This window comes from Telopea speciosissima, chromosome 2 (genome assembly GCF_018873765.1).
Source record: "Telopea speciosissima isolate NSW1024214 ecotype Mountain lineage chromosome 2, Tspe_v1, whole genome shotgun sequence".
NCBI classification, from domain to species: domain Eukaryota; kingdom Viridiplantae; phylum Streptophyta; class Magnoliopsida; order Proteales; family Proteaceae; genus Telopea; species Telopea speciosissima.
The window spans coordinates 63,747,798-63,768,151 of record NC_057917.1 but is presented as its reverse complement, the minus strand read 5'-3'; the positions used below and the strand labels follow the sequence as shown (position 1 = coordinate 63,768,151).

The window sequence follows — 20,354 nt, the reverse complement described above, 5'->3', positions numbered from 1 at the left end:
AAAAGATCGAAAAGAACATTGCTAGGTTGCATAGTGTATGCTAGCGCCTCATGTGTATATCTCTCTCCTCCTTCCTATGAAATGAGATATATGTCTCTATTGTAAGAGGAGAGAGATAAACACATGGAGGTGCTAGTATATGCTATGTAGCAGGATAGGGAACTCAATCCCTAATTTAAATTAGGGTTTGATGGACACATATTTCCAACATGTGTAACAACTAGAACAAGCATGTTTAGCTCAATTTTATTGGATGTAGAATGATAAAAGTAACATAAAATATTTTAAAAAGAAACTATCAATTGTATTACAGAACATGTGAAAATGAAACTAATATATAAATAATTGGGAAACCGGGTACATCAAGAAAGAATGTTTATCAAGGGGAAACCCCATCTGAATTGCCATTGCAAAACATGTGAAAGTGAAACTAAAATGTTTTTAAAGTATTTGACTAATTAATTACTTATTATTAGTAATGTTTTCAACTTTACTAAGGCTTTTAGGTTACAACCGGATTCCACTGGGAGGGGGGGGTTGGGGTATTGGAGTATACTTTAGTGTGAAATCAGGTAAATAAGCATGAAAGAATGCTTATCGGGAAGACCCAATCCGAATCCTTACAGCCAAACACGTCTTAAGAACGTGAACGTCCATCCTTTGACTTGTGTACAGTTGCAAATTTGACCTTGGAACAAAGGATCGGAGCATCAAATTTGGCGCAAGGGCTTCAACAGTCAAAACCCCAAATCCGTTATTTAACGTTACTGCTTTGACCTGGTCTCTGAGAACTATGTCCTAATCTAACTTTTTAATATTTTCTTCTTCTTTTTTACAATTTCTTAGATTTATTGAAATAAAAAAGAATTACTTACAAAATAAGTAGGTTCACAAGAAAAGTATATGTAAAAAAAAGGAAACTTTGTCTTACCAAAAAAAAAAAAAAAAGGAATCTTTGTACCCTCCAGTTCCCAGTGCCTGTAATAAGGGGGCAATGATCACCCTACCTCTATCCGAACACTCTGCCTGGGTGGGGTCTATCTCCTCTTATTATAGGCACTGGAGGAACTAGGCCGGGCAGAGAATGGAGAAGATAAATTTCCGTTAAAAAAATATAAAACTTATTTGTTGTGTAGTTAATTTGCTTATCTCATAGATGCAGGCAATTTTCCCTTTTTGTGGGCTCTTCACTTCTTCCCAAGGAAGGCCCATAGGCCGCCTAGGGGTTACTGCGAGGGAAGGGGGGTTGCTGGTTGCAGTGGCAACCAGCCTCACAATATGCAGTGGGGGATATCGAAATGGAGACCCAAGCGGAGGAGGCAACTCATTTAATGGTAGTAAGACAAAAAGATAAAAATGTGGATGAGGCTTAAATATTGTAAGAAAAATAGAACCCTAGATCCTCTGGTCGCATGGCCCCTGCACCAGCCCAGGTGCCAAATGAGAGCATGGCAAGGACATAAACAAGGGTGCATTTTTTTGTATTTCACAAGGGACGTGGCCATCATTTCACTGCCTTTGTGTAACAAAGTTAAGAACTGTTTCAGAGGCTCTAAACATTTTGTAATGACTATCTGAGCAATTAACCCAAATCCCAAAATTACTTTCATTGTTGCTAAAAGATGAAGCAACAATGATGATCCTTGATTTTCTGTTGCTCTATAATGTCATTACAATGACTAACCATGTTTGTGCGATTTTATTAGAAGAACCAAACTTGCTTGTTAATGACGTATAAGTATCATCCCAAAAGACACTTTTGAGTTCAAGTATCTCAAAGACACACAGGGTTGAAACTAACAGACTATAAGAGAAATTACAATAATGGTCGGAATACCAATACTTTGGGTAAATGTGATTCAATTTGAACTTAAAACAATGACATTTGACAAGTGATTATCCATACCATCTATTATCTATCCAACGGTCAGACTTATAACCACCAACAGAGGCTTTTCTAAAGGGGAGGGGAGGGGAGGGGAGAGGGGGGGGGGGGCTGTGAAGTACTTTTCATTTTTCTTTTTTCCCTTTATGGTACGTTAGACAAGAACTGCTCCTTTGGTGACTGAGGGATGGAGGACCCGAATCCTCTGTAGTGCGGCAGGGAGTCCAATGCACCTCCGACAGTCGGTAACACCTGCACTGGATGGGGCTGCATGCCAAAGTGTTCCTGGCCATCCAGTGTGCATCGGTCGCCCTGCTGCACCACAGAGGAGCCCCATCCCCATTTAACATCATCATAGGCTGGTCGGTTTATTTCTGTAGGCATGTGACTGATATTAATGGACAGGTCTACTCTTTTTCCACTATAAATGAAAGATATGTATATCTGAAAATGTTAAACATAGTACCATTCCATTTTATCATCAAAACAGAGAGCCGCATCTGATACTTAAAACCCTTGGTTTCCATCAATTCATCTATAACCACCTGATTAATTGCTCAATGTGATCAAACAAAACAAGAACATAACAAATAGTGCACCCCATAGCAAACTTGCCTACATTGATTGTGTGCTTCAATAATGATACCTGCACAGCTGCTCTAATAAAAAGCTCAGAGACACCCTCTCCGTTAAAAAGGATGGACTGTGTTGCAGCTCTAGACCCATTTTGGAGTCCCAGTTCTCTCTTGGGTTTTTAAACCTTTCAGTGTTCTTATCAGCAATGTAGCCGATTACTTGAGAAAGAAGCAACTGATGCTCCGTTTTGCAACCATAGCCATGTTTAATGATTACTAGTCTCATGTTTTTCACAGAGACGGAGCATCAAAAATAAAGTAGAATAGAGTTTGTATGGGTTCCCTTGATTTGGCAGAGAGGAGATTTCAATGAAGAAACACAATGTAGCCATCAATTATTTGATGATGCATCTACGAGGCTAAAAAATCCAAAGGTTCAATGGGTTATGAAGCCGAGGAAACAAAAAATCACCGACCCAAACATGGTCGGACACGTGCAAGAGAACTGAAAATCAACCTAAACAAACCAAAGAGCCGTTTGTAGCTACAATGTATGACACAAACCATCTCAGCATCTCACCAGATCTTATTGCAGCAGGAAAGTTGCACACTGCCTCAATGATGATGATCATCATCTCCATGTCCATCTGGTGGTCCTCCTGGGCCTACCACTTCCAGCTGCAAACAATAGCAAGAAAAAATCAAGACCTCCAGGCTATACAAGTATACATAAAAGCAAATTGATTGTATAGGCCACAAGCCCAATTTGGATCAATTGTCTCGTCATTCCACTGGAATTGCAAAGCAGTTTTTTCTCTTTATGATTTTTTCCTTTTTTACTTATTCATGTGCTATACCCTTACCTCGAAATATTGAGCGCACACAGGGCATTCATGTGGCTTGCCTTTCTCCAGCCAAAACCAAACAACATCATGCTCATCCTCTGGAATATATAAAGTACTTTAGGTTATCAGGGGGAAAATATCAAATCTTCACAATAAAACTACTGAATAATTTGTCCCCTGGTAAATGTCTAGTAAAAGGGAAAAAATTACAAACAAAATCAGTAAAAATTAGGATTTTACTTGAAAATTTTCCTTTTACAAGGTTTTTACATGAAAACAGACAGAGCCTTATAAATGAAAATGAAGCAAGTACATAATAAACCAAAGACACTCACCGCCTTCACCCCCAGGACATCCAACAATTCTCTTGTCAAAGTATGACTTGATAACAGCAGGTGATTCCTACAAGTAAATAACATGACAAGAAGCCAAGTAAAATGAGATATTATAGTACCAGAACCACCAGTGCTTGCTCATCAATGTCAATGATTACACTGCCATAGCACATTAACAACATAATAGGAAATTAGACAAGCATCAGATTTGATTCCCTTAGAGATATACCTTAATTGGTAAATGTCGATATACCCAACATTTTGACCATGTAAGTCTAGGGCACGCCTCTCATTATCCAGTACAAACACAAACATTCACCATACATACGTGCTTAAACCCAGTTGTTATGCTCACTCACCATGGACAGATTATATCTCAATTTGAACAACTCTCGGGATGTTTATCAAGCCCACAGCAGAGGACACTATCTTTTCATAAAACAAGATACATGCATTTCAGAAAATATGATATCGATAGCATCAAAGTCAGTACACATCCAATCCAAGTTGCCTAAGGCATCCAGGCATCTGTCACTAAATATCAATCCTCTTGCCTTCTACATCTGTATTTTCTTTACTTGTCACTTTGCTCCCACCAAGAAACAAATATCGAGAATACTTCATCTTCTTCTTCAGAAGTAAGGGCTACTCTCAAGAATCAGGAAACCAACAAAATGAATATAAAAGGGACGGATCTTTACCAAATTGGGAGCGACAACAAGAAGTTGAGCATGGGGCACATCTCTATCCCATCAAGGCCTTAATTTGGTGATCCTTCTTGACTATAATCTTTCCATGACAAAGAGCTGTAAATCACCAAAAGGTGATCTCGTTGACCAGGAGAAGACACTAATTCAAGTTTCATTATGGCAACACTATTATATAGGAAAGAAGGATTAACTATTGGACTCCTTGAAGGAACATGAAAAGGAACAAAGGGGAATGAATATTACCTGCTTTAGTAATTTTTTTCCCCCAGATCTAGAATGAGCAAGACACCAGTCATGGTTTAAACTTGTAATGATAGGTCAGTTTAGCTATAATTTAAAAATAGAGAAGCAAAAACAATTTACAAACAAAAAAAAGAACAAACAAGCATACAAAAAATTAATAGAACAACAAAATAAGGAAAAAAAAACCTGCATATTCGGAAGATGATTACAAATACACCACAAAACTTCCAAAATTTCTTTAGCATGCTTTCAGTTCCACAACCAATAAATCACATTCACAAGCCATGATTACCAATGCCTCAAAATTTCAACTCTCGTATGCTTTCAAAAATTAAAGAAATTATTTAACATTTTTATGGTGGGAAGGATAATGCAATGCCAAACTCGAACCATTGAAATCCAGCAGGAAATCAGTTTACGACAGGATGGCAGGGAAAAGAAGGACAAACCAGATCTGAAAAGAAAACTAATAACGGAATAACAAAAGGTTTGATTGGGCCAATTATCAAGTCAAATGATCGGAATTTATTTGAGAAGATTTCTGCAAAGTATGATCCAAACATGAAGGTCAGATTCACGCATATGGAGTAATCCTACTTGGGGAAGGGCAACAAATAACTGTAGAATCGAAGGACAGAATTGAGGCTCTAACAGAGATCAACTACGCTCTAGTAACTGATTGAAGAGTAACAGCATAACAGCACATAGAAACATAATTCCCAAACTAGAACCAAAAATATGAAAATTTTATGAGTTCTAGTTGCAGTAGAATTTCATATTTTAATTGGAAGGTTCAGATTTTGAAACAGTCACAAGATTCAGAAGTAATAGCAGAACAACAAACTGAAATCAGAATTCAGAGATCAATTTTACAACAAGAGATTTGAAGAAATCCAAGTTGAAGTAGGAAACTAGAATTCGATGAGAAAAAAAAAAGGATTGAAAAGATATTATCAGGATTCACCACCTGATCAGCAGTTGCTAGAATCACCATCAATACCCCAACCTTGAAATTACCACCAAGGTTCTTGGAATCACCACTAGAGAGCCTACTGAATTACCACAGCAGGAAGCATTCAGAATCACCATAGAACCGAAGGCAACAAGCCAAATACATTATTAAAATTCATGTACAACTCTGTAACTCCTTAAAAACTTAAATAGCTGACTCAAAAAACAAATTCAAAACTCAAAAAAAAAAAAAGAGGCCTAAACTGATAAGTAACATAAACTGACTAGGAAGTTGAAATAATGAAAGAAAATGACCCAAACAAGGACTAACTAAGCTAATGAAGTAAATCCCGTATTTCTACCTTTAACCCATACTTTATGCCCATTAAAGTAGCATATTACAAAGAAAACGCATTGGATCAAAGGCTCAACATGTACAGAATCCAACCCAAGGCTTATTTTCACTAAAATAAGCCCACTTTTGCTGATTTATCTGCATCAAAGGGGTAAGGACATCTCAGATTTTTACACATCCAAGATTTATCTACATTCAGCAATAAGAATCAGCCAACTAATTTGCATTTGTAAGCATATATGAATACTTCATTAGATTCCAATTCAACAATATCTCAAATTACTAACAAAGGCCCACAAAAAAACATTGGAATATCAAACTCAGAGACTGACAAACCAAAAGAGTCACTAAAGCAGGCAGTAATTATAAAATCAGTTGTACAATAGATATGAAGAATAAAGCCATCTTCTAGAAAGACTGACCAAATAAACACAATGACTCGGTGCTCGTGGCAAACTGGACGAGCATCTTTTCATCCATAATTTCACAAAGAAAACATGGTGCTGTTTCTTAGTAAGTTCAGCTAAAAACTGTTTTCTCTGGAAGATATCTTTCACTTTTTGTGTTTCTGGACATCTTTGGCCCTCTTAGAAAAAAGAGCAAATCCCTAGAGGGACAACAGTATTCTCAAGTAGCAAAATCAATCCATCTAGGAGGCCACCAACTTGAATAACATCAAAGTGGCTTACCAAGTTTCAAGTTTCAACTATGAACATCTCTCAAAGTCAAAGGATCTGCTTCAACTACATTCACGACTGACCAAATATGGCATGATTAGCTCGATCTGATTCATAAACTAATGCAACGGTACCATCAACAACACTAAGGGAGAAGACTATTCCAAGAAATTTAATCAAAAAAGTTCAGTCCCTACATCCTATGAGCATCAAAAGAACAGCAGAGAACTTTTGATGGAAGATCTTGCTTTGATTTGATAATGCATCAATACAAGTACAATACATAACAGAACTGCATTGCCTCAAAAACAAAAAGTGAGTTCAATATCGCCATAAGTTTGATGAAAATTCATGAGGAATATATGATGCTGGAATCTGTAAGATTTGAGGACAGGAAAGGGACAAAATTTCACTGCCAAATATGGAGTCGACTAGAATAAAATTGGCAATGAAGTAAAAAACAAAAGGTATATTGGGAGACCCATCAAAGATACGACAGCACAACATTTTGAAGTAATAAAGCAAAAGCATTTCACTAATCATCGAACATAGTGTATCAAGAATCAACCAGCGCTGGAGAGTTGGGAAAAAACAGATTTAGGAGACTAACTGCATTCTCAATTTGGGCTCGCTCATAAAGGCAATTAAAAAAACAATCCAATTCCACCATTTTTGCATAGAACAACAATAACCCTCACAATCCAAAAACCAGATATGAACTTGTGGGGCATAACAAGTCGCACTAACCTTGGTGCCATAAGGCCCTTCAGGATAATCAATATCGAGAACTTTGCGACCCTTAAAGAAACAAAACATAAAATTATTGTAATTTCTCAATCACAAAATTATAAAACCAAAAAACTCAATGAAATAAAATCCATAATAAAATGGGGGAAGAAAGGTGTCAACCTCGAGCTCCGCCTGGAGCTCCTCCCGCTCATGCCCGGTGGCAATAGGCATTACATCTTCTACTCTCTTCTTTTCCTTAGATAGAATGGTATCTGCCATGGATCCCACAACAATTTACACATCCCACCACAAAAAGGGAATAACGAATTAGCAGATCTAAGAAACATCAAAGGGTTTCGATGATGATGTTACCGGAATCAGAAGTGGCCTGATTAGAGAAAAGAGGGGCAGTTCTCTGGAACGCAGATGGCGACGGCCCAGAAGTGAGAGCTCGATTTCTTAAGGTTTTCTCCCCGGCGGTAACGGAGCGGTTGAGATTCAGACCAGATCGCCATGGCACTAGGGTTTGAAGGTGAGAGGAAGCCCGTCTCCACATCGTGATGATGGATTTCAGATGATCTCAGGTCTCCCCAACTTCCCGAAGACTCTCTCTCTCTCTCTCTCTCTCTCTCTCTCTCTCTCTGTGTCAGACTCTGAGAACTGAGAAGTGCTTGACAGAGGAAACCTTCACCCTTTTTGACAAAGAGGATTGGATTGGAATGGCAATGGGGACTGGGGAGAGAGTTAAACCGAGAATCACAGGTGTGACCTTTTACGGGCCAAAACACAGTCGAATGGAATGTATTTGAACCCTTTTGTAATTTTGGACACGTGTTAAACTGTCGAATATCACTGTGAGGGACATACGATCGACCGTCGAAATTTATGGGTCCCACTTACGAGGTTTCAACGGGGAAGAATAGAAGAAGATATAGGCATGATTTGTGCTTATGCTTAAACAGTTTCTAATTAAGGTTAGCCATTAGTTGGCGGACCGGTCCAGGTTTAGCTATTTGAGGCTTGTGACCTGTGCGTCCCTCGGTTTGTCTTTATCATGTTCCCAATCCACCCCATGGTTTGAGGAATCAGTGTCGGATCGCCCGAATCAGGTGATTCCTATCTGAATTGACACTTGACAGACGGTGATACCGGTTCTGGGACAATCACGTATCAATGCATCGGTACGGATCAACGGTAAAAAAAAATTTTAAAAGAAAAACAGGGGTAAAGCCATCCAATCTGTCCCAATTCAAGTGATCCAAATCTGCATCGGCCAAGACTGATCTCAATAATGATTACCAAAACCGTGATCCAACTTCACCATTTTCATCCATTCAGAATAGAACTACATTGTGCACTTATACCCTTATTATTTATTTAATTTTTGATTTTTTTTTTGGGGGTGGGGGTGGGGGTGGAAAGTGTGGGAAATGCTTTGAGGGTTCTCTCTCTTTCTCTTTAATTATATGAAATGACCCCGTTGCCCTCCCATATACAATACCTCATTGATTCACTCTTCTATTTCGCTTTATCAATGAACCATCTCCCTTTCTTTTATTTGAGAGAGAGGGAAGGAGTGGGATTGGGGGTAAGCACAATTAGGACTTCTTGTATAATGTTAATATTTAGCACGTGGCAGAATAGATGGGAGCCCATGTAGGGCCTTAGGTCCCCTATTCTCAAGTTTTGTTTTCGGCCCAACCAAGTTGCCAAGATTTAGAACCAATTTTCAAAGCTCTTTCACTTTCAAAAATGGTTGAAAGCAGTCATTTTTTATATTAAAAAAAAAAGGTTGAAAACAAAAGGAAAATTCCCAATTCATGGAGGGGGTTTATGATTTATCTGATTTAATTCAGTACGGATGCACCCTGCTTATAAACACATTTCAATCCATCATAGTCGTTTAGTTCCATGCAGTAAGTAAGAGCATTCCCGTGGGAGAATAATAGTAGATTTCAGAATCACCATAATCATCTTTTTTGTGGCACATAATTGTGTACCCTATCTAACTGCCTATCGGCACCGATACCCATCGGTACCGATGACCGATCTCACATCGGTGTAACGTTATGGATCAAGCACAAAATTTCCCAAAAAAATTAATTTTTAAAGAAAATTAGGAGTAAAATTGTCCAATCTCAACCGATACAGATAGATATGGTCTGGTGAACTCAACTACACCTGAGTAGGGTGAGGATGCCGTATGGCACAACGTAAAGCCAGAAAAATCAAATCCATGACTTGATAGGAGCTTACACTCAACCAAGAAACACAAATTGAATGAATCATATTAGAGGATCATCAATTAGTACAATTAAACATTTGCTATGTCCTTAGATCTCTCCCCTCTTTTTGAGGTTTATTTTGATTACTAGAAACCAGTTGAAGATACAACTTGTCCCAGTGAAGGATCTTAGGTTGCTGTGATCACTTATTAGGATCGAATCTTGCCTTTCATCCTTCTTGTTCCTATCCTCCAAACAGACAATCTTCTGAAAAATTGCACGAAATTGATACATTACAATGGTTAAACAATCCAACTTTGTACCCATGCCTCTTAGGCTATTTTACCATTCCCACAATCTTCGATCCTTTTATAGACTACTTGTCATTCCCACAAACTCAATCTGAAGCTTCAAGTTCATTGATTGATGGCTTTAAGTGACTTGCATTATTTATAGTCTCTGGCCAAGAAATCAATCACCACTCTTTAAATTTCAACGTGTGGATAGGCAACCGAAATGTTTCGTCGCTCATACACTTTACTCATGGAACTCAGGCTACATTTGGTTACAAAGGAAATGAAGGAAAATATTACCAAAAATGACTTTTCCGGTGAAATATATTATGCTTTCAAGGAAAATATTTGCATTTCCCTTGCAACCAAATGGAACCTGAGACAGAGATCGAGGGGACTGGGAATGGTCAAATGGATAGCATTTACAGTTTTACATTTCACCAATTTAAAAAATGAAATTACTAAATCAAGCCCTGATATGAGCAGGTGCACTGAACATTACAGAGGGTCATCAGGTTACAAATTCAAATCATTCAAACCATTCAATAGATGGGTGCAGAGACAAGTTATACTAAATCTTGGATAATGCATGCAACTTCAGATAATTCTAGCATCCAAATGTATCCTCCCAATATGCTTGGTCTAGATCAGGTCACAAGTCACATATAATCCAATGTCATAACCACTCGGATCTAAATTTATATCCTAATATACCACTAATTATTCTAAAACATAATAAAATCCGATCAGAAACCAAACAAAACCTCAAGGTGGTCTTCCCTCAAAATGGAAGAGAAACATCCAGCATCATATCTAAACAATTACTAGACAACAGTACATCAGTGGATTCCTACCTTTGTCCCGAGTCAGGCGACCCATCTCCATACGAAACAAGGCCCTTCCTCCCATCAGGACTGACAGAAGGCGACTTTGACTTGTCTTTGCTCGCCCTTTTGGGAGATGGTGAGCCTGATGAGGACCTCGACTCTGATGGGCTTCTGCCCCTAGAAAGTGACCGCTTCTCTGCTCTTGGTGATCCATGGGACCTAGATTTCTCAACAGGTGAGCGGCTACGCAAGGGGCTACGGCTAAAACGACCTCTTCCGCGGCTTCGGTAGCGGATTGGGCTCCGTGATACACTTCGGCTCCTTGTACGGCTTCTTCTGCTTCTGTATCTGCAAACAGGTTTTAAAAAGTATACAAACATGTATTGGATCGATATAAGATATAAGCTGAGGGGGTATCCTCAGTTGCTAAGCCTAATATATGTCATCTCAGAAGATATAACCAAATGGAGAGTTGTAAATGTCACTTCAATGTAAGCGCTAAACATTGACATTTAGCACTTTCCAACCTGTCATGTGTTGCGGAAATAATAAGTGCCTCTAGGTGATAAATAGTACCCCTCCCTTCCACCCACCCACCCACCCACCAGTAAACTTCCAGCCCCAACATAAGCAAGGCAAGCGAAAATGAATGTAAAAAACACAAAATTGCATCTTTCTAATTCTTGGCCACTTCGCTCATTCAAGGCTGAAAGTTTACCAAAAATCTGGGTGTTAGGTCCTACTATCACAAGTCCACCAATATCCTACCATGAGGCAAATTGTAAGGCTTTAAATGTAACTAAGCATAGGAAAAATTAGTTTTTTCCCTCATAAACTACCATAAATATCCAATCAAAGATAATATCTTAAACACCAGGGATAATGGTCAAGAGGAAAAGAACAAGTGAAGAATATATCAAGTACTTGATTAATAACTTAAGAAAGATGCCTAATACTGCTGTATGTGGTTTTTTTTTTTTTTTCAAGAAAGTGGTCGGAGGATTAGAAGGGTGAAAACGGGATCAATGCAAGACCTGGCCACTATAACCCAAGGTTCTTACCCGCTGGGGTAAGCAGCATTTTCCCATGAACTTTTACTTGCAACTTAAAATCTGAACCTTACATCTGAATGACTGGATCTCAGTTTGAGTAATCCAGGTTCCAAAAAAATAAAAATAGAAACAAGAGAACCATAAGAAACATCTCTGATAATACAGCCATTCAACTTAATTCCTTGGCACATCTAGAAAGATGGACCTAGAAAGTGGACAGCGGCATGGCAATTAAATGTCTACTAGTTTAATTTCCCATAAAGGAATAAGGAATTCCAATAGCAGATTCCTACCCAGTGCCTGTCCCATTTTTTCTGCAGCAAATAGTAAAAAAAAAAAAAAAAACTAAACTGCACCCGCTCTCCCCCAACAACCCCCCCCCCAAATTTTTTAAAAAAAAATAGCAATCATATTTTATGAACAAGGAAAGGATTTTTTCTTTTCTTTTCTTTTCTTTTTTTAGGTGGAAGGACGTGTGGCAGTTTATGAGGCAAGGATGATTGTAAATCAGCTCGCCCCTACCTAGGTTCAGCTAGAGTGCCATGCCCAACCAGGCAACCACGTTATGCATCCATTGGGCACTGGCCCTCAGCTGCCCGAATACATCCCGAGTTGCTCAATTCTACGAAACCGGATTGAGACTCCAAATAGACATGGGTAGGACAAAAAGAGTTTACTTGTCTTTCAATAAATGGAACTTAGGACCGACCACTGAAGAACTATCAAGGAAGTGTTGCGAAGGGGGCCGTCCGGCAAGGTACCCCAGTGCAACGGCATGTTACTTGTTGATAGCAGTTAGATATTGGCGACTAGTAGCTTGGGGTGGTTAGTCACCTTCTTTTTCTCTACTTAGCAGCCAAATATAAGCACCATGGTTTTTTCTTTTCTTTTGGAAATGATTACTGAATTTTTCCCCTAGTGAAAAAAACGAAAGAACAATAAACAAAAGGTAAAAGGATCCAAACCTTGGAGGAGTTCTGACTCGGGGTGGGCTTCTATAACGCCTTGGAGAACGATTGGAGTAGCTTCTGTAACTAGAATATCTGGTAGTACGAACACACAGACTCGAAATAAATGGAGCATTTTTTATATAAAAAAAAAAAAAGTGAAAACTGAAAAGAAACTCTGAACTTACAAAGGCTTACTCCCGTACCTGTCACGATCACTTCTGCCACTGTAACGATGTGATCTAAAAGGAGAACGATCTGGAGATGGAGTTCGATACCGCCGTGCATAAGAATACTGCTGGAGGAAACCCCGTCCCCTTCGTATGCGCTTAGGCGATTCATCTGGAGAAGCACTTCTTGACAAGCTCCTTCCACGTGCAGGACTCACAGGGCTCCTTGAATAGCTACGGCGATTATTTCGGCTAGGCGCCCTTACTGGACTTCTGCTAATGCTTCTTCGAGAGAAACCCCTAGCCGGACTTCTGCTAATGCTCCTCCTTGATGATCCCCTTATCGGGCTTCTACTTATGGTCCTCCGTGCCCTTACAGGACTCCTGCTCAAACTCCTCCCAGCAGATCTAGCAGGGCTTCTGCTAATTGTTCTCTGAGGTGGGGCTCTTGCTGGACTAGGACTAATGCTTCTCCGTGGAAGAGACCTCACTGAACTTCTGCTTACACTTCTATGTGGCTGAGTTTTTGCAGGACTCCTACTGATATTTCTCCGAGATTTGCCCCTTGCTGGACTAGGACTCATGCTTCTCTGTGGAAGAGACCTCACTGAACTTCTGCTTACACTTCTATGCGGCTGAGTTTTTGCAGGGCTCCTACTAATACTTCTCCGAGATTTGCCCCTCGCTGGACTAGGACTCATGCTTCTCCGTGGAAGAGACCTCACTGAACTTCTGCTTACACTTCTATGTGGCAGAGTTTTTGCAGGGCTCCTACTAATACTTCTCCGAGATTTGCCCCTCACTGGACTTGTGCTGAGACTTCTAGCTGGGCTTCTGCTACCCACACTTCTAACAGGGCTCCTGCTACCACTACTTCTTCTAGCTGGGCTTCTGCTACCCACACTTCTAACAGGGCTCCTGCTACCACTACTTCTTCTAGCTGGGCTTCTGCTAATGCTCCTGTTCCGCTGTGATGTCTGTGGGGGACTTCTACCACCACTTTGAGCAGGGCTCCTGCTTGTGCTTCTTTTGGGGCTCACACTTGGGCTCTTGCTCAAACTCCCCCGGGGACTAATACTCATGCTCTTACTCATGGCCCTTTTAGGACTCATGCTCCGGCTCCTGCTCATCAACTTTGACAACATAAATCACAGAAGACAAAGGAAGCGTAAAGAACAAGAAAGGTAGTGGAAAGACCTAGATTTGCTCGGACGATCATCAACAACATCAGGTTGTCTATCCACACTTCTGTTTGTCTTGGTTTCTGCTGCATTTCCATTGCTCCGCAGCTCTCCATTTCCCCTCGGGGATTCAACTTCTTGGTCGAGCATATTCGTCGTATCTCCGTTCTTTTGCCAAGGAGCAGTTACACCCTCCTTGATTGACGGAGATTCTCCCCCAGCTGAAACAACACATCAAATAAACAAACTCAGTAAGCATCAATAACTGAGGCAGATGAGGGAGTACAAAACATCCCAAAGAAAACAATTTTTAACTATAACTAGAAAGGCCTAAATATATATATATAATCAGACAGCATAGTGGACCTGAATGCGGGAACAGTGGAAATGCAAATCAGATGCCAGCTTCTTCGAAGCCTCATCGGTTTATTGATTATGTTTGCTACCATGAGGTCAAAGGTTCAAGGCTTGGGTGCTGGGATGTCACTGAGGAGTAACAGCATAATATACTACTATACTGAAAGAGAAAATATATTTCAAAAGAACAACGTAGAGGTATCCAACAGCCATGCTCTAATCCAATGGAGGGAAAAACCAACCAATTTAGATGTAACTTGGGCTGGGCCACACTGATATGTCTGGTTAGTCCAGAAAGGACTGGAGCCATGAGCCGGTATCTATCACGAGAGTTGTACGCAAGTATGTATATCATCTATAACTGTGATATGTAAATAGATTCAAATAAAATACAACTACGGTACTCCCACTTATAACACATAAATATCACAATTTAACAGGCCCATTTACTTACAACAATCTCATTTTATATTTTATAGTACATACTATGCCATACATGCTACATAACTTTCACAAGCAAAGCCAAGCCCAACCCAAGGCTCATGAAGCTCTACTAGAACCAAGATGAGACATTGCCCTAAAACTTGAGTGCTGAGCTGGGAGAATTCTATCCCTAACCGCATAAACCATGTTTGTCAACAAGGCTAACATGTACATAAAGAGAGGTTCAGGATTCATGATATTATGTCGGACTCTTTCAATAAAGCACAGAAAACCAGATAGCAAGCCACAATCAAAAAACTGCTCCACACAAGAAAAAGAATGTGGAACTGGAGAGTGGAACTTCAAGGCTTACCAGAAACCTTGGAAGAGGTTTTAGGCTTCCGAGCTGGCCTACGAGAATCAACTCCATCCTCTGAGCTATAGTCACTCGTACATCCAATCTCACTATCACTGGTACTCTCCTGCGTCCTACAAAACAATAAAAAAATTCAGCACAAAGCCTAAGATTCGAAGCAACTCCTCTAAATCCCAACAAAAGAAAATTATTGGCAATAGCACCAGAAGAAACAACTAAATGAATCGATCAAATATATATGAGCTTCATTCAAAGTCATCAAGCTAACCAATTTTACTTTTCAGTGAAGAAATACAACACTGTCACACAATTAAATGCCTCCCCTCCGCCCCACCCCAAAAAAGAATTAAAGAAAAAACATTGGAACAAACTTCATATTGTAGCTTTCTCCCAGTCTCAACTCATTAAGAAAACAATCTCAGGTCAAATTACAATAATATAGAATTGTGTGCCAGTATACAAGCCTACATGGCATTAATCATAATAATTCGACATATTAGAAGGAAATTAGTGCAACTACAATCTGTTGATTGTCCCTGATGGATAAGGCTTCATCATCGGCTAATACCAACCAGGATCACCCAATCGATCAGTTCCAGTGTTTCTGATCAGATCTATCATAAAGATGGATCAGCTGAACCACTGACAATAATTGGGTGTTGCTCTCCAGACTGCGAATCCTTCTTGATTGCTTGGATCAACCAACATAGCAATTTGAATAGGTATTGCCGAAGAATGATCCAGGTTCCAATACTAACTCTGACACCTCTGAGAATCAACTTCTTACTATTGAATTTGAACAGAACAACTACTAACAAATAAATAATAAAAACCACCAGTCAAACTCAACCAATACCACATGAAATAGCACTTTTATGTACAATGTCATGAAACTAACAAGATTTAGCATGGAAAATTAGGAAGATATTTGATCTTACTGTTATCTAGTTATGAAAAATAGCCAATACACTTATATATACTAGCATTATCAAATAGCCAATATGACCTTCTTGATTTGCGCCTTGATCTCTTATCACGCCTCCTACGTTTTCTCTCACGCCGTTTGTCCCTTTTTCTTTTTTCACGTCTATACTTGTCCTTCTTAGAAGATCTCTTTCTCCTCCTGCGCCTGTCATCACTTGAAGAACTAAGGGAAGAAGATGAGGAAGAATATGAATCAGAATCACTGTCAGACTCTGATGTTTCAGTCTCCGAATCTGATGAGGTATCTGACTCAGATGTGTGGTGTCTTCTTCTCTTTTTCCTCTTCTCCCGGGAAGATTTCTTGTCTTTTCCCCGTCGTCTAGTTTCATAACTATCAGAATCAGAATAAGTATCCTTCCCTGATTTTGATTTATTTGTTTTCTTCTTATCTGCAGATTAAGAGTGTTTGAGTCATCAAAAACCAAAAGTACGGAGCAAATCTATATAAACATATGATTCAAAACAGTCCATGTCAAGGAGCATAGTACCACTGTCCAAGGTAGCTGGCCCATGATTTTTACTTTCACGGAATTCACCACAATTAACGATTTTCACTGAAGCATCAGGTTTTCCTTCTTCAGAACCCACATTTTCAATCTTCTTCAATGTGTCATGTCCTTGCAAAAGCTTCCCAAAGACAACATGCTTCCTATTGGCATTTAAAGTTAAAATAAAGAAAATGCAATTCCAATTCCATCAACTATTAAGGAGAGGCATTCTTCTATGTTTTTTATATTTACGATTTAACTTCACTAAGAAAGAAACACATGGTATGTTCCATATGAAGGACGTGAAGTTTCAATACAAGTTGACAGAGTCAATGAACCAACATAAAATAGCAGTAGAGAGACGAACCCATCAAGATAGGGTGCAGAGTTGAAGGTGATGAAGAACTGAGAACCATTGGTATTAGGACCAGCATTTGCCATGGATAGAAGACCTGGTCCATCATGTGTAAGCTTGAAAGACTCGTCTGGAATAAAGTTCAATTAACACCAATTAGCAACAAAAGTCAGAACAAAAGAAATGGTATTTTTGCACCTAGCAGAAATATTGACATGAATGAGCCCATACACCTCAGCAATAATGAACTTGAGACACATAAGAAACACAAGGACAAAAGCGAAATTTTTTAATCAACAGAGTAGCTCCATTGAACATATGCCAGCACATGCATGGACAGATCAAATCAAATCTTCAGTTGTGTAATGATATGTAACATATGAACTGATATGCAGTGGCACTTTCAAGAAGCATGTCATAGAAGTTCTTGTATTCAAACAACTAACTGAATGCCAACCTAGAAAAACTAGCTGATGAAATTTCCATGCACCCAAACTAGGTTCTTACCAAGCACTTGAGGCAAGGCAATATAGGACATCAGAGATAAACAGACACATAGTCTTAACACAAGTTCATAAGGCCAAACTCCTAGAATCCTACGTATAATCACAATTAATGCTTCAGGAATAGAAAATTGCTAGAAATTAAAACAAAACCATGGCCAACAATATCCTCACCTGCAAACTTCCCCCCATATATGCTCTCTCCACCAGTACCTACAAATCATGGAAAAGGAAAAGATCAAATGAGAATGTCATAGAATAATCAAAAAGACTATTCAGTTTATATAAATACCAATGAAATGCATTATCAATATCATCAAAAAGTTTTAGCCCAAGCACTGCATTTAAGAATGTAACCCACTTGCCTACAGTTAAAAATTAATGAGCATAACCTAGAGGAGGATTAGCTAAAGCTTCTAGACTAAATATCATGGAGCTACCACTGGGTGTTTTGGGCCAATTACAATAACAGATATAAAATTGCATGCTCTAAACCAAAATTTTGTGAACACTTTTCCACCCTCAAGGATAGGGAACACCAGAACAGCAGGAAGCTTGTTGACCAAATATAATAAGCTACCGCTAGGCATTTTAGGTCAATTATGATGACTGGTATAATGCATGCTCTAAACTAAAATTTTTTGAACAGTTCATCCTCAGGGATTGCAACTATGAAGAGGAATAAAAACATGTCCAACGTCACAACTCACAATAGGAATGATATGTTCATGAATGGGAAAGTAGGAATACTATTGACGAAAGTTTCGCTTCAGCTAACATTATGGTTGGTAATTTAGGATAAAAAAACGGGTACATGGACTCACACTTAGGAAAACTCATTGAATGTAACTGATAAATAATATGGAGAAAGTTGCCTTTCCAAATGGTTTTCCCCATTTCCTCCATCCCAAAAATGTCCACTACATTCATTCATTGCATACAACTTTTTTGTCTTGCTATCATCAATGACAAAGTTTGGTCTTTTAAGCTAACTAGTTGGTTAACAAAACTAGCAGGTGAAGGCCTCTCTTAACAAGACTTCTTCTCGAAACATCAAACACAACCAATTAAACTTCCACACGTACACATAAGCTTTTCTGTGGAGCCGTTTAAGTATTAGTCAATTCTTCTCAAGTCTGGGTGATCCAAATAGGGATCCACCAAGGCCAATGTGGTGGGATGGACAAGGATAGCCGATCTATTTTTTGGATCAGCTAATCTAGACTGATTTGGATCAATCAAGATTAATCTGATCCAGGTTCCTCCATCCATGGTTTACAGAGATTTGATGGATGCCAATTCCTCACTGTTCCTTTCTTAGTCTCATCAGAAAATTTTACCGAGCTCCATTATAAGTGTTCTTAAAAATATTCACAAGTGATCATGATTCATGAATTTAACTTTTTGCTTCATTTATGGATTTTACTATTTAGTTTAAAATCTAGCATTTTTAAGTTCTAAACTTGTATGACTGAATTGGTTAAATGACATCTTTTATTATTGGGGCATGTATAATTGAGTAAAGATTTTATCTTAACAAATAACATACTGAACTGCCAGAATCAAATCATCAACAACAATTTGATTAGCCAAGAACGATACTGACCTATTGCCTGAAAAAATCATCTACATGTAGATTATTAGTTATAAAATGTAAGAGAACAGCAAAAACCAAAAGTTTCCTGCAATTATATATATATATATGTGTGTGTGTGTGTGTGTGTTTGTGTGTCTTTTGTTCTAGCTTACTCTGAATAGTTTCAATATAGAAATTTAAATACTTAATGGTTTAGTATGGGTAACACAGACAACTATGTAGTGTAACTTGTTATTTTCAACATTATGATAAACATATATATATATCTATATATTGGATGAACAGAGTTAGAACATTCACTTCCAAAGAAAAAAACAGAACTACAAGGAAAGCCAGGCAGCTGAATAATACATACCATCACGTTTGGAAAAATCGCCACCCTACAATACAAAAACAACTGGTTAATCCAATGAACAAGCAGAATGAAATTTTTTCATACAAAACTCGCTCAGGTGGGATGAAGATGAGTAAAATTATAAGGATGGACAACTTAGTAAATACAACCTTAAAATCTATATCACAAGAAAAGCAGTCGTGACCATCAGCCCTGTATCCTACAGCATAAACAAGGGTAACTGACTGAAGGACAAGGCCATCACTTCTAACTCATATCCAGAAAACGTAAGCCCAGATGCAATCTATGGTAATCCAAACTCCAAGGAGAAGAAGCATAAGGAATAATAAATCAAGAACAAACCTGAGCCATGAAACCTTTCACAATGCGGTGGAAAATTGATCCTTTGTAATGAAGAGGTCTTCCAGTTGCCGTTCCAATTCCTTTTTCACCTAGGAAATCATATTAATTCAGAAATTTGAGTTGGATTTCTAGATTCTTAATTCAGTTTTAATGATGCAGACAAAACAAACAGAATCACCCAATAAGCGAATTAATAGTTAAAACCCCAAAATATAAACATAAAAATTATTTTTTAGATTAAAAGAAGGGGACAGAAGAAACCCGGAAAATAGAATAAAAATACATTGATCTTTAGAACTCTTGGGCTCAGTTATTGACATCCAGTCAATTTGTTGAATCTTTTTTTTTTTAATCATTGTCCTAGGGCTCAATTCATATCATATGATTCAAATTACAAACACTGAAGATCAAACTAGCAGAGAAACAAAGTGGTAGTCCATGCAAAAACTAAATTCATCCAGATAAAACTAAAGATGGATAACCTGTTACAAATGTTGAGTGCAAGTCTTTATTTCATAGATTCTCCAATAGTGCTCCTGAGCATTGAGCTTTACGGCTTTATGGCACTTTCTTT

The 20,354-nt window shown here is 38.6% G+C and overlaps 2 protein-coding genes across 12 annotated transcripts in view; both read right to left on the bottom strand.

Moving 5' to 3' along the window:
- LOC122651942 (peptidyl-prolyl cis-trans isomerase CYP95) overlaps positions 1-20,354 on the bottom strand; it is a 31,968-nt gene that overhangs the window by 9,970 nt on the left and 1,644 nt on the right. For 4 of the 11 annotated variants that reach the window (XM_043845521.1, XM_043845520.1, XM_043845523.1 and 1 more), the window contains exons 4-14: positions 19,781-19,869; positions 19,439-19,463; positions 17,661-17,699; positions 16,996-17,113; positions 16,662-16,789; positions 16,163-16,529; positions 15,154-15,269; positions 14,017-14,221; positions 12,856-13,941; positions 12,668-12,745; positions 10,405-10,998 (exon numbers count right to left, since the gene is read on the bottom strand). In XM_043845521.1, the coding sequence (XP_043701456.1) occupies positions 10,674-10,998; positions 12,668-12,745; positions 12,856-13,941; positions 14,017-14,221; positions 15,154-15,269; positions 16,163-16,529; positions 16,662-16,789; positions 16,996-17,113; positions 17,661-17,699; positions 19,439-19,463; positions 19,781-19,869 (2,576 nt within the window). In that variant the 3' untranslated portion in view covers positions 10,405-10,673. Of the gene's footprint in view, positions 1-4,054; positions 4,066-10,404; positions 10,999-12,667; positions 12,746-12,855; positions 13,942-14,016; positions 14,222-15,153; positions 15,270-16,162; positions 16,530-16,661; positions 16,790-16,995; positions 17,114-17,660; positions 17,700-19,438; positions 19,464-19,587; positions 19,638-19,780; positions 19,870-20,354 lie in introns of those variants that run through there. The other 7 variants (XM_043845524.1, XM_043845528.1, XM_043845529.1 and 4 more) reach the window with 7 other exon arrangements.
- On the bottom strand, positions 2,783-7,936 carry LOC122651949 (cytochrome c oxidase subunit 5b-2, mitochondrial-like). Its single transcript, XM_043845540.1, has 6 exons — positions 7,678-7,936; positions 7,486-7,577; positions 7,324-7,374; positions 3,641-3,707; positions 3,324-3,403; positions 2,783-3,138 (listed from the first exon to the last, which is right to left on the bottom strand). Exons 1-6 carry the CDS (start codon positions 7,859-7,861, stop codon positions 3,076-3,078), a joined length of 537 nt encoding a protein of 178 aa, XP_043701475.1. The 5' UTR covers positions 7,862-7,936; the 3' UTR covers positions 2,783-3,075.

Excerpts from the sequence above, each read along its gene's own strand:
- LOC122651949 (XM_043845540.1), bottom strand. The coding sequence starts at position 7,861 with ATGTGGAGACGGGCTTCCTCTCACCTTCAAACCCTAGTGCCATGGCGA. Across the intron at positions 7,375-7,485 it reads AGCTCCAGGCGGAGCTCGAG|GGTCGCAAAGTTCTCGATAT; the intron begins GTTGACACCTTT and ends TGTTTCTTTAAG. Across the intron at positions 3,708-7,323 it reads AAGGGCCTTATGGCACCAAG|GAATCACCTGCTGTTATCAA; the intron begins GTTAGTGCGACT and ends ATTTACTTGTAG.